This window comes from Carassius auratus, unplaced genomic scaffold (genome assembly GCF_003368295.1).
Source record: "Carassius auratus strain Wakin unplaced genomic scaffold, ASM336829v1 scaf_tig00014308, whole genome shotgun sequence".
Classification (NCBI taxonomy): Eukaryota; Metazoa; Chordata; class Actinopteri; order Cypriniformes; family Cyprinidae; genus Carassius; species Carassius auratus.
The window spans coordinates 728459-740049 of record NW_020524488.1 but is presented as its reverse complement, the minus strand read 5'-3'; the positions used below and the strand labels follow the sequence as shown (position 1 = coordinate 740049).

Sequence of the window (11591 nt, the reverse complement as noted above, 5' to 3'; positions counted from 1 at the left end):
TTACAGCATTAATCTAGGTTAATATAAATGAGCATACTATAAATAAAATAAAAATCTGTTTATTTGTTTAATGTTTAAAATACAAACTTTCATAAGTTTGGGATTAGTAATAATTTTTTTATGTTTTTTAAAGATGTTTGTTATACTAACATAATATTTATTTAATCAACAGTAATTTGAATTTAAATTAACTTTTTATTGTAATATATTTTTAAATATAATTTATTTCAGTCACATGACCCTTCATAAGTTCACTGATTTTTTTAAATATTTTTTCTTCTAACACGTGATCCTTTAGAAGTGCTCAAAAAAACGTTTCTTACCAATGATGAAAGTGGTTGTGCTGCATAATATTTTGTAAGAGTACAATGAATACAAAGTTCAACAGCAATTTTTTTTTTTACTACAAATACTTTGTAACATTCTAAATCCGTTTAATTCATCCTTGCTCAATAATAGTATTAACTTCTTAAATGCATACATACAATCTTGTTAACCCAATTCAAATAGTAGTGTAAATGTCTTAGTTCAGGCATTGTGAAGGGAATCCCAGTATTTTTAGATAATATAATTTACCAAAATTAAAAGTATTGACCATTGACCATAATAAGTTATAATAAGTTTGACCAGTTTTGACAGAAATACAACAAAGGTTTTTATTTTTGAAAATGGTATTTCATTGGCAAATGCTCTGATAATATGCAATAATAACATGGTTAAACAAAACTAGCATACAATCGTTAAAGCTTAGAACATAAAGTACTTGAAATGTCTACCGGAGAACAAATGTTACAGTTCTTCTACTTTGTTGTGTGACAGTAATAATACAAGAATATCAAAGTAAAAACCAAACGTCAACTGACTGTACACAGTGATACTGATGTGCTGGGAAATGACAAACATATTTACAAACACAAATGTCAAGAAAGACTGTTAATATCCAATGGGGCTGACTCACAAATAGCACCTATGGTGAGACCAGACACATCACGGGCAAACAAACACTGAAGATTAACAGCTGCTGGCATGTCTTTATAAAACCAATCGTATCAAAGCCAGTTCCAAACGTCAAATAAGGCCTATATCTTACACCTCTTTTATCATGGGCCTAGAGACAGTCATAGGTTCAATGACCACCTGCATTGACAGATGTATAAAAAAATCTTTTTCTTAATAATCTGTTAAGGCAGTCATATTTTAACATTAGTTATATATACATAAAATGAAGATTTGTGGAATACATCAAGACGTTTTGTGAGACCGCTACAGCATTAAATGAAACCGCCCCAGTATGATAGACTGAACACTGGAATCTACACATCTATGATAAATAGATGACAATATGACAATAGAAAGCATGGAAAGTACATTAAATGTGCAAAGTCACCTGTCAAGCACACTGAGACAGCAGTGTTTTATTTGCTTTATCTATGGAAACGGTGCCCAACCTAAAATACGCTGAAACCTATGCAGATTACAGTTTATACTTTTGCAATTTTTTACAAATTTTGTTTGACAACTTTCCTTTACCATCTTAAAAAAAAAAAAAAAAAGGAGAACAAAACAAGCATATCAATGGCCACGACTGATATTGACTGTCCCTTACATCTTGTTTTTTTTTTTTTGTCTAGTTTTTGTCATCCTTCTTCTCTTCCTCTTCAGTGGGGTATGAATGCCAGGTGAGGCGTTCCTCGTAAAAGGAGATGACCACTTGTGGACACTTAACATTCGCCTCCTTGGCTGGTACTAAATCTGCTTCATCAGAGTTTTTCCTGTAATACAAAAATACAAAAGACGACATTAACATACTGATCAGCTACTTCTCATCCGAGATGGATTTCTTGAGTAGAGAAAACTGAGGGCAACTGTAACATTTACATTTCCTTCAACTCACAGACAACTCAATATATACCAGCCATCTTTTGGCATATCTGCCAAAAAGTCTAATATTATTATAATGTAAACATAATAATATTACAATTCCATACCTGATGTCAATAACATTACAACTGTCCCCGTAATGGAGGTGATTGCAAGGGCACGATTACATTTCAAGCATGTGAAATTGATTTGGACCTGGCAATGAAGTTTGGCAACAGGATATGATTACATCTGTTTATAATAAAGAAAACCTTATTCAAAAGCAAGTTTGTGTTCTTAGTATTGAGCCAAGAAATCAATCTGTGATGTTTGGTCAAATGTCTTTTTTCCTGTATGAATGTGCAGGTCAGAGTTCACCAAACTTGAACTTTAGCATCCAGAGTGAAGATGAAGGTTGCATTTCCACTCTCTCGCGTTCAAGTATGTATGAATGTAAGTAAATGGCCACACTTAAAAAGTATAGTTCACATTAAAAATGAAAATGTGGTCATAATTTACATAATCTGTCGTCATTCCAAACCTGAATGATTTTCTTTTTTCTGCAGGAACACAAAAAATATAGATTCCAAAAATGGTCTCAATGTCTCACAAAACCCTTTTTTGGTGTTCCACGAAACATGAAGGTGAGTGATGAAATGCCCTTTAACAGTGGGGGCAATTGTTATAATTAAAATTAAAATAAACCATTTTACAAAAAATAAAGCAAGTAGTAATGGCAAGTTCATGACTTCCATTCCTATGGAATGCATAAACTTGTACAGTATATCACATAAACCATGTATACCTTAAATACACTGTTTGCTTGCTTGTTTCGGCTAAAAGCATCTGCCAAAACTTCATCTAAAACTAGACACACTATTGTTCAAAATGTTGGGGTCAGTAAGATTTTTTTATGTTTCTAAAAGTAGTCTCTTATACACACTAAGGCAGCATTTACTTGATCAAAAATATACACACAAAAAAAAATATTGTGAAATATTATTACATTTTCTGTTTTAAAAATATTTTCTATTTTATGTTTTCTATTTTAATTTCTTTAATTTTTTTTTATTATATAATTTATTCTTTTGAGCATGTAATTTATTTCTGTGATCCAAAGGTGAATTTTCAACAGTCATTACTCCAGTTTTCAGTGTCACGTGACTTAATGTGCTGATTTGGTGCTCAAGAAACATTTCTTATTATTATCAGTGTTCAAAGAGGTTGTGCTGCTTAACAGTTTTGTGGAAAATCATGAAAAACATTTTAGGACGCTGAAAAACTGCATTTATTTGAAACCGTAATCTTTTGTAACATTATGTCTTTTTAGTCATTTAATTCATCTTTGCTGAATAAAACTATTAATTTCTTTCAACAAAAATAAATAATTGTTACTGACCCAACTTTTAAACGATGGTAAAGTAATGTTTCTTAAACATTTGCAATATTCACTCTAGTGTATTCCCGACCTAAGAAGTGATAAGTGATGTTGCATAGTAGCTACCAGTTGAAAAGTTAACATTTTTCATTCTGGTTAACTTTTAACCAGTTGACCGATATGGTTTCAATTTGAAGGTATCAAAACACTAAATAGCAAAATAAAAAAACTAAACGATACAATTATGCTTCTTTTCCTCATGCAGAGCCTATGTTAAATAGATGCACTTTGAAGAAATGTTGAGTGTTAAAATTGCCCCCAGTCTCTCCTAATGCTGCTCAGGAACTGTCGGCCTAATCCAATACTTGTTTTGTTTCTTACGGGTAACAATTTCCATACAAACCATTTCATGAGGAACATGAGTTCTCCACTTGAGTCTGTAGCACCAATAATCCTCTCAGGATCCAAACCACGTGCAAAACCTCTGAGTTTCTCAGGCTAAATTAAGAAAGATGGCATGTAAGAAACTGTTTAAGCCATTCAACGTTTTTTTTTTTTTTTTTTGGTTTTCTACTGTTTTAAAGACACTTCCTGACCAGCTTATAGACATGAAATGATGGAGACATCTCAGATCCTCAGATCTTCATGGCTCTTACCTCATCCTTGCGCTTTTTAGTCTCCTTTCCATCTCCGTCTGACTCTGCCCGCCTCTTGCCTCCAGATTCAGCCGTTTTCTGTGACTGGAGGAATTCTGCTATGAGGTCAGGACAGTCTAGGTTTTCCTCTGGTTCCCATGTGTTGTCCTCGCTGAGGAAAAAAATTAGTAGATAAACACCAGGATTTTCAACACAAAATCAAATTCACAGGAATTCCACCTACTCAGAAAAGCCTTTCCACTTGAGGAGATACTCCACTTTTCCCTTCACCACACGCCGATCCAGAACCTTCTCCACAACATACTCCTCTTCTTCTTCCTCCACCACTTCTTCAGCTTTCTTTTTGTTTTGTTTCTTCCCTGCTGGTGATTGCTTGGTTTCAGACTGAGAAACTGGAGCTGGATAGATGAATAGTGGGTGAAAAATACATAAACATACAATCATTTACCACAGTTTATGTCAAAATACTACAGATGTTTCCACTACAAAATAGTGGTAACTTGATACCGGCAACTACTGCCATGAAATATTTAAAGGGACAGTTCACTCAAATACAAAACTTCAGCCATTTATATAGAAAAATGTGATGTTGTGCATTATGTTAGCGGCTGATAGATTTACAGCATCATTTACATTCATTTGAAAATCATTCTCCTTATCAACTCATTTTGTGTTCCACAAAAGAACGTAAGCCATACAGGTTTCAAACAGCATGAGGGTGAATAAGTAATGGGTATTGTTGGGTAGTAACTGATTAAATGTAATCTGGATAATCTGAAGTACTTGCAATTAGTTCACATTAAGATTTAAAATACTTATAATCAGATTACCAATTACTTTTATAATTGGTGTGAATATATATATATATATATATATATATATATATATATATATATATATATATATTATTTACACATCACACATCACCTTGTCTTAAAATATTTAAATAGTTCCCCAGGGACTGTGAAAAAAAATAATATTTAAATCATTTAACAACACATTTTCATGTTCACAGTTCTCTGATGTTGGTTAATGGTCACACCGACATGCGGGCAACCAAATATAAAAATATTATTAATTTTAATGTTCAAGTGCCATTTTTATCGTAAAAGCATACCAAATCGCAAATCTCAGTTTAGGGAAAAAATATTTTTAATACACTTTATGTTGTTAATAATAAAGAATTGGAATATTGTTTTTTTTTTTCAACATGGCAAAAAATAATCCTATTCAAATCTATGTGATAAACAAGATAAGACTACATTACCTAAAATATGTCATCTAACGGAAATCGGAATACGTTACTAACTAACCTTACAACGTCCAGGTTATTTGCAAAATGTAACGAATTACAATTTGTAAGTAATCTACCCAGCACTGATAACAAATGTGTACTATCCCTTTAAGCAAAATGATTAGAAACGCGTTTTATATACTGGGATTAAATGCCACATAAATATATTATGCTTTTAGCAAATAATATCTGTAACTATTGTATTTTGACGAAATGTGATGGTTTCCAGTGTAAAGTAATAAAAAATCCAAACCTTCAGTCACAGCAACATCAGCTGAAGGCTCTGACGTTTGGCTCATATTTCCCAACAGCTGGAAATATACAGAGATCCTTATTAATACGGATAAAACAAATACAAAAATACTGTCTATGAGATACAGCCTATAGATCACAAATATTACATGTAAAAATTTCAATTCATCTGAACGTGTGTTGGTTTACCTAAGGGATGCAGCTGTACGCATCTGCATGCATAATGACAAACATTGTTATGCCTTTGCAACTGCAGGCCAGCGCGCGCGACAAAACCCATTGTGAATAAATACATTGCATGCTTCACTGCTGTGCTCGATGGGATGGTTAGGCCGGTATGTTACTGTATTATGTTCCTCCGTGTTGTTTTAGAGTGCGCGAGCATGCTATTCGAAGTCTGCTGTGGTCAAAACATATTGCATCTTTGCCGCAGAACGTTTGATCGCCGCGATTTTACCACAACACACACTATGTGCATGAGCCCGTACAACGGCGGCACGGCGAAACAAACGCACTTACTTGTATCTCGCTGAGATAAAGATGGAAAAAAGCTGATCTGCATGTATTTAAATCCGAAATAAATAGGTTGCAGTGATTAATTACAGACGTATACTGCGATGATGTGATGCTGCTGGATGTGGCTGTTATTCACGCCCACTTCCGTAAAAGAGAGGAGACATGGTGACTTCCGGTGTAATAATCTCCATAGCTGCTTTAACCTTAAAAAAGTGGATTTGCTTTATTAGATCTTTTGGAGGATGGAATTATGACTGGGTTTGAACAATACTAGCCGTACAGCCTAATATCTTCTACATTCTCCATTGAAATCCTCCTCTCCTCTCATTCCTTTCTCTCCCATATTGCTTCAATGAAGCAGATGTATGAGACATCTGGCTGAGATGCAGCATCTGTGCAGCGTTTGCAGATATTCTAGCTTCCTTTCATGCATTTCAGAAGGGAATGTGTGAAAATGTGGGCTTCAGACTTAAAACAGCCCTACTCTGCCATGCAACCCTTTACACGTGCTGCATAAAAGCCATACTAAAATATTCGGCTCTGATGCTGCTTTGCTTCTGTGTGAATGATGCAGTAGGCTACTTGTTGTCAATATCATGGGATATCCATAATTTATGTATGAATTTCTAAATAAACCTTTACGTGGTATATATTTAGCTTATATGTAGTCTTTTTTTTAGTTAAGATGATATGTCATAAGCAAATAAATAAATACGTCCAGATCTACCAGGGGTCTACTGGTTTATTCTTTTACTCTGCATTTTTATTGGAAAACTATAAAGAGATTATGTTATGTAGGCTGTATCAAGACCATAGAAGTGAGTGTGGTGCCCATGGAAACGACGGTCAAGTCAGCATAGTGACAGAATATTCAATGAGAGAATGAAAAGCACATAAATCAAGGACCCAATCTATCCATCCCTTCAGAAGATTGGCATATCTTGCCATTATTTTTCTTTGGTATGTTTCCTCCACACTATAAGTAGAATTTAGCATGGGATCTCAGCATGGTGGGCCCCATGAGGCAACCCACTTTATGTACAATAAAACAGCTTTTATTAGTCTACATTTATAATTGGTGTCTGATTAAATATTTTAAATATTGCTTATTATTTTTGTTATATTTAAAACCGTTTTGTTTTATATCTGTTGCCTCATCTTTTTAAATGGTAAAGCCAGGACAATGCTCCATCCTTAAACATTAGTTGCCACCCGCCATTATAAATACAAGAAGAAGAAGAAGAAGAAGAAGAATGCTCCATCCTGTAGGCGGCAGTGATGAATGACGACAGTATAGCAGCTGTCATTTACAAGGCAGCGAGAGAAGAGCGACTCGACGACGGGGGTGTTGTTGACATTTCCCGGGAGCTCTATAAAAGTTTACAACAGTGCTATGGCAGTATTGTCGGTAGCTTTAAATGCATGTTTTCAGCCGGTCAGTTGAAAACACTGAACCGTCAGACTGCTGTGCACTTCGGTTGATTTTGTAGAAGTGCTTGTAAGTACACTTTCGGCTTTTCTGGGTTGGGACAAGAGCGCAGACGAGGTCATTGATCGCTCACTTATTTTCCAGAACAGTTAGACTGTTTTCAGTTATTGCTACAATTTGCTGTTATTTCATGCGTATTAAGCTGATTAGCCTGCAAACTGCAAGTTTGCCTAACATTTTTATACATTAATTCTTTTCAGTTTCTTTTTGCTTCAGACAAAAGGATATAATTATGCGAAATATTTACATTTAATAGGGTTGAAATGAAAACAAATGGCAACTAGGAAAGCATGTGTCCGTTCTAACAATTAGTTAACGATATTTATTACTAAAATAACATGCTATAATAAATTACTATCCCTGAAAATATTGCTGATTGTATCCGTATCTGAACCTTAATGTCACCACAAACATACACAACCCTCAACTACATATGCTCGCACACGCGCACTTTTGTGTACGTGCAGTTTACTGCATGTCTATTTTGCTCCACAAAATATAGACTGGAGATACTGAAGTTATATATAACTGAAACTGAAGTTATATTTTTGTAATATTAATACACACACACACACACACACACACACACATATATATATATATATAACACATATACATACGTATACATGTGTGTGTGTGTTTGTTTGGGCAATCAAGATTTTTAATACAGAAGAAGCAAACATAGCATACCTTCTCTTCACTCATTCAAAGTAAATAAATGTGTCTGGTTTAGGTTATCAGAATGACTCGCGATATCATTGTTGGAGATGAGCTGCCCGACTGGGTCGGGGCAAAAGAGTTTTATCAGAAGTATGATGCCAAAGAGGTGATTGGAAGGTGAGTATTTTTTTGGTTTCAACAAGTGTTTTGATGTGATTTATTGAGATGTCTGTAACTAAACTGTCCCCTATGCAGAGGTGTGAGCAGTGTTGTGCGCAGATGTGTACACAAACAGACGGGGCAGGAGTTTGCGGTGAAGATCATTGAGATCACTGCAGAGAAAATGACAGAACAGCAGTTAGAGGAGGTGAAAAGCTCCACACTGAAGGAGATCCATGTTCTCAAGCTGGTGAATGGCCACCCGTCCATCAGTAAGTCTGAATTTTACTGCAAATGTTTAAACATCAGTTGAATCTTTTCTGAGTAGTAACTGACCTTATTTGTGCTCATTTTCAGTTACACTGATTGATTCTTATGAGTCAACAACATTCATATTTTTGGTATTTGACCTGTAAGTATGTATTTTCTTCTTATATATATATATATTGTTATATTGTTATACACTACCTTTGAAAAGTTTGGGGTCAGTAAGAATTTATTTATTTATTTATTTTTTTTGAAGGAAAGGATGCAATACAAAATATAATTTTTTAAACTAACAAAAGATTTGCATTTCAAATTAATGTTGTTCTTGGTTGTTTAATAATCAAATAATACTGAAAAAATGTGATCATGTTTTCTTCAAACATTTCAACATTTATTATAAGAAATAAGAAATTATAAGAAATCTTACTTTAGCAGCAAATCAGAATATTAGAAAGATATCTGAAGGATCATGTGACACTGAAGACTGGAGTAATGGCTGCTGAAAATTCAGCTTTGCCATCACAGGAATAAATAACATTTAAAAAAATATATTAAACTAGAAAACAGTTATTTTAAATTACAATAATATTTACGTAACGTACCTTAGCAACCCCCAACTTTTAAACAGTACTGTATATGTTGTAATCTTGCACACAACTTTTTATACAGCATGAGGAGAGGAGAGCTATTTGATTACTTGACTGAAAAGGTGACTCTCAGTGAAAAGGAAACCAGGTAAGTTTTTAATTTATTCTCAGACCTTGCTTCTATTCCTATGTTTCCATGGTAGTTCAAACTGTTCTCCTCATACCATAATTTGCCGCAAATATTTCCTGCAAATCTCTTCTCGCTTTTAGGAGCATGATGCGTGCTCTTCTGGAGGCTGTCCAGTATCTACACTCACTAAATATTATACACCGTGACCTCAAGCCTGAAAATATTCTGCTAGATGACCAGGGACACATTAAACTTTCTGACTTTGGCTTTTCAGTCCAACTGGGGCCTGATGAAAAACTAAGAGGTGAGAAAAAATAAGAAATAACCCTGTCTTCCCACAGCGGCAAATCAAAACAGATTTTTAGATTTGTTATTTCATTAAAAACATACATTGTTTGTAAACTGGTCTTTTTCAATTTCCCTTGTTAGAGTTGTGTGGAACACCAGGATATCTGGCACCAGAGATTCTGAAGTGCTCCATGGATGAGACACATGAGGGTTATGGGAAAGAGGTTGACCTGTGAGTAAATAAGCTCAGTTCTGCTATTAAACCTTATTAAACCTTTCTTTGTGTCACATGGGTTCTTCGTTTTGCTCCGTGTTTTCCCACAGGTGGGCTTGTGGTGTGATCATGTTCACGCTTCTTGCTGGGTCTCCACCATTCTGGCATCGCAAACAGCTGCTGATGCTGAGAATGATCATGGAAGGCCGGTACCAGTTTAGCTCTCCAGAGTGGGATGACCGGTCTGACACCGTCAAAGACTTGGTGAGATTCTCTTAGCATTCTCTCAGCCTACAGCGTAGACAGACTAACTGCTAATATTAAGAAATGTACCTATATGTGCATTAAACTCCCTTAGATCTCAAGGCTTTTAGTGTTGGAACCCACTCTTCGCCTCACGGCCGAAGAAGCTCTTGCTCATCCTTTCTTCCGTCAGTACCAAAAGGAGGAAGTGCGGCTCTTTAGCCCTAGGAAGACATTTAAGGTGTGTGTGTTTCATTTATACACAACCATTCAAAAGTATTCAGTGCTCAAGAAACATTCTTTATTGTAACCAATGTTGAAAAATATATTTTTGTGAAAATTACTTGTAATTAAAAACTGTTCTTTGCACTTTCAGGCCCTGATCTTGACTGTGTTAGCCTGTATACGAATGCAGAGCCGCTACTACCGAGCCAGACCATTAACAAAGGAGCTCCTAGCAAGAGACCCTTATTCCATCCGCGGTGTGCGCAAGCTGATCGACGGCTGTGCTTTCCGCATATATGGACACTGGGTCAAGAAAGGGGAGCAACAGAACCGAGCTGCTCTATTCCAGAACACAGCTAAAATCATTCTACTGGGCCTTGAAGACCTTGAAAACTAAAGGGCATGTTTTTGTTTCTGAAGATATTCCTCGTCTGTCCATTTACAGTGCTTTTTAATTTTAGCACCATGCCACGTGACCTCATTTTAACCACTCACTGTGGATTTTATGTTTTTTAAATGTAAGTTTTATCACAAACATATCGGTGGTATCATCTGATATTGCGTATTATATGGACCAGCTTGATATGAAGAGATAAGAAAATAAATAAATAAAATAATTTACTTGGATTTACAATTACCTAACGGAGCTCGTCTCCTGTTCAAGCTCTCTAGCCTTTGATTGGTTTTGACACAAAGCAGATTGTATTTGCATTTATTATCATTCGTATGCTTTGAAAACAATTCCAGGATATTGAAGACTAAACCATAAATGGACAAGGGAGATGTAATAATGTGGAGTGGACTTTAAGCCTTTCAATTCAAAGGATAACATACTTGAAACAAAGCATTACAGATGTGTAACCCTACTGAGAGTTGTGTGTACTGGTTTTATTCATTTTTATCTTTTAAATATGTTTTACCACTTGTTGCTTTTATCACAGTTGACTACACATTATCCATTCATCATGAAGGTACTGTACTAATTCTAAACAGGTACACATATATGAATAATATATATATAATTACTGTATTTTGTGTGTTTTTGCTTTTGAAATGAATGGTTTTCAGACATGGGATATATTTTCTTACTTCTTCACTTGAATGTTTGTCTCCAGTTTAGTAATGGCATCATAAAGCTGATCAGCACTGTCCTGGAGCCGTTGCTGTAGCTGACAGGTCAAATGCATCACTTTATCTCCTTTTAAACTATTAGCATATTAGCTCAGAATTTAGAGAAGACCCTTTTGGGGGAAAAAAACATAATATATACATAAACCTTTATTTTATTTGTTGTATGTAGTGAGTATTACATATTAGAGCATACAGTCTTGCATAAACAATATGTAATCACTGTTTTAAAAATCTGGTCAACT

The 11591-nt window shown here is 34.9% G+C and overlaps 2 protein-coding genes across 4 annotated transcripts; one reads left to right on the top strand and one right to left on the bottom strand.

The window, feature by feature from the left end:
- Positions 1-642: 642 nt before the first annotated feature.
- On the bottom strand, positions 643-6522 carry LOC113074329 (chromobox protein homolog 1-like). Of its 3 annotated transcripts, none has more exons than XM_026247146.1 (6): positions 5960-6503; positions 5442-5499; positions 4118-4292; positions 3895-4045; positions 3642-3736; positions 643-1772 (listed from the first exon to the last, which is right to left on the bottom strand). In XM_026247146.1, exons 2-6 carry the CDS (start codon positions 5485-5487, stop codon positions 1628-1630), a joined length of 612 nt encoding a protein of 203 aa, XP_026102931.1. In that variant the 5' UTR covers positions 5488-5499; positions 5960-6503; the 3' UTR covers positions 643-1627. The 3 variants fall into 3 exon arrangements, with proteins under 3 accessions (XP_026102931.1, XP_026102932.1, XP_026102933.1); XM_026247147.1 differs by lacking the exon at positions 5960-6503 and adding an exon at positions 5630-5953; XM_026247148.1 differs by lacking the exon at positions 5442-5499 and having other exon boundaries at positions 5960-6522.
- Positions 6523-7221: 699 nt separating this feature from the next.
- LOC113074328 (phosphorylase b kinase gamma catalytic chain, liver/testis isoform-like) lies at positions 7222-11292 on the top strand. Its single transcript, XM_026247145.1, has 10 exons — positions 7222-7454; positions 8179-8282; positions 8361-8536; positions 8622-8676; positions 9201-9266; positions 9389-9552; positions 9678-9768; positions 9861-10014; positions 10109-10234; positions 10370-11292. The coding sequence occupies exons 2-10, from the start codon at positions 8188-8190 to the stop codon at positions 10613-10615; spliced, it is 1173 nt and encodes a 390-aa protein (XP_026102930.1). The 5' UTR covers positions 7222-7454; positions 8179-8187; the 3' UTR covers positions 10616-11292.
- The last annotated feature ends 299 nt before the right edge of the window (positions 11293-11591 follow it).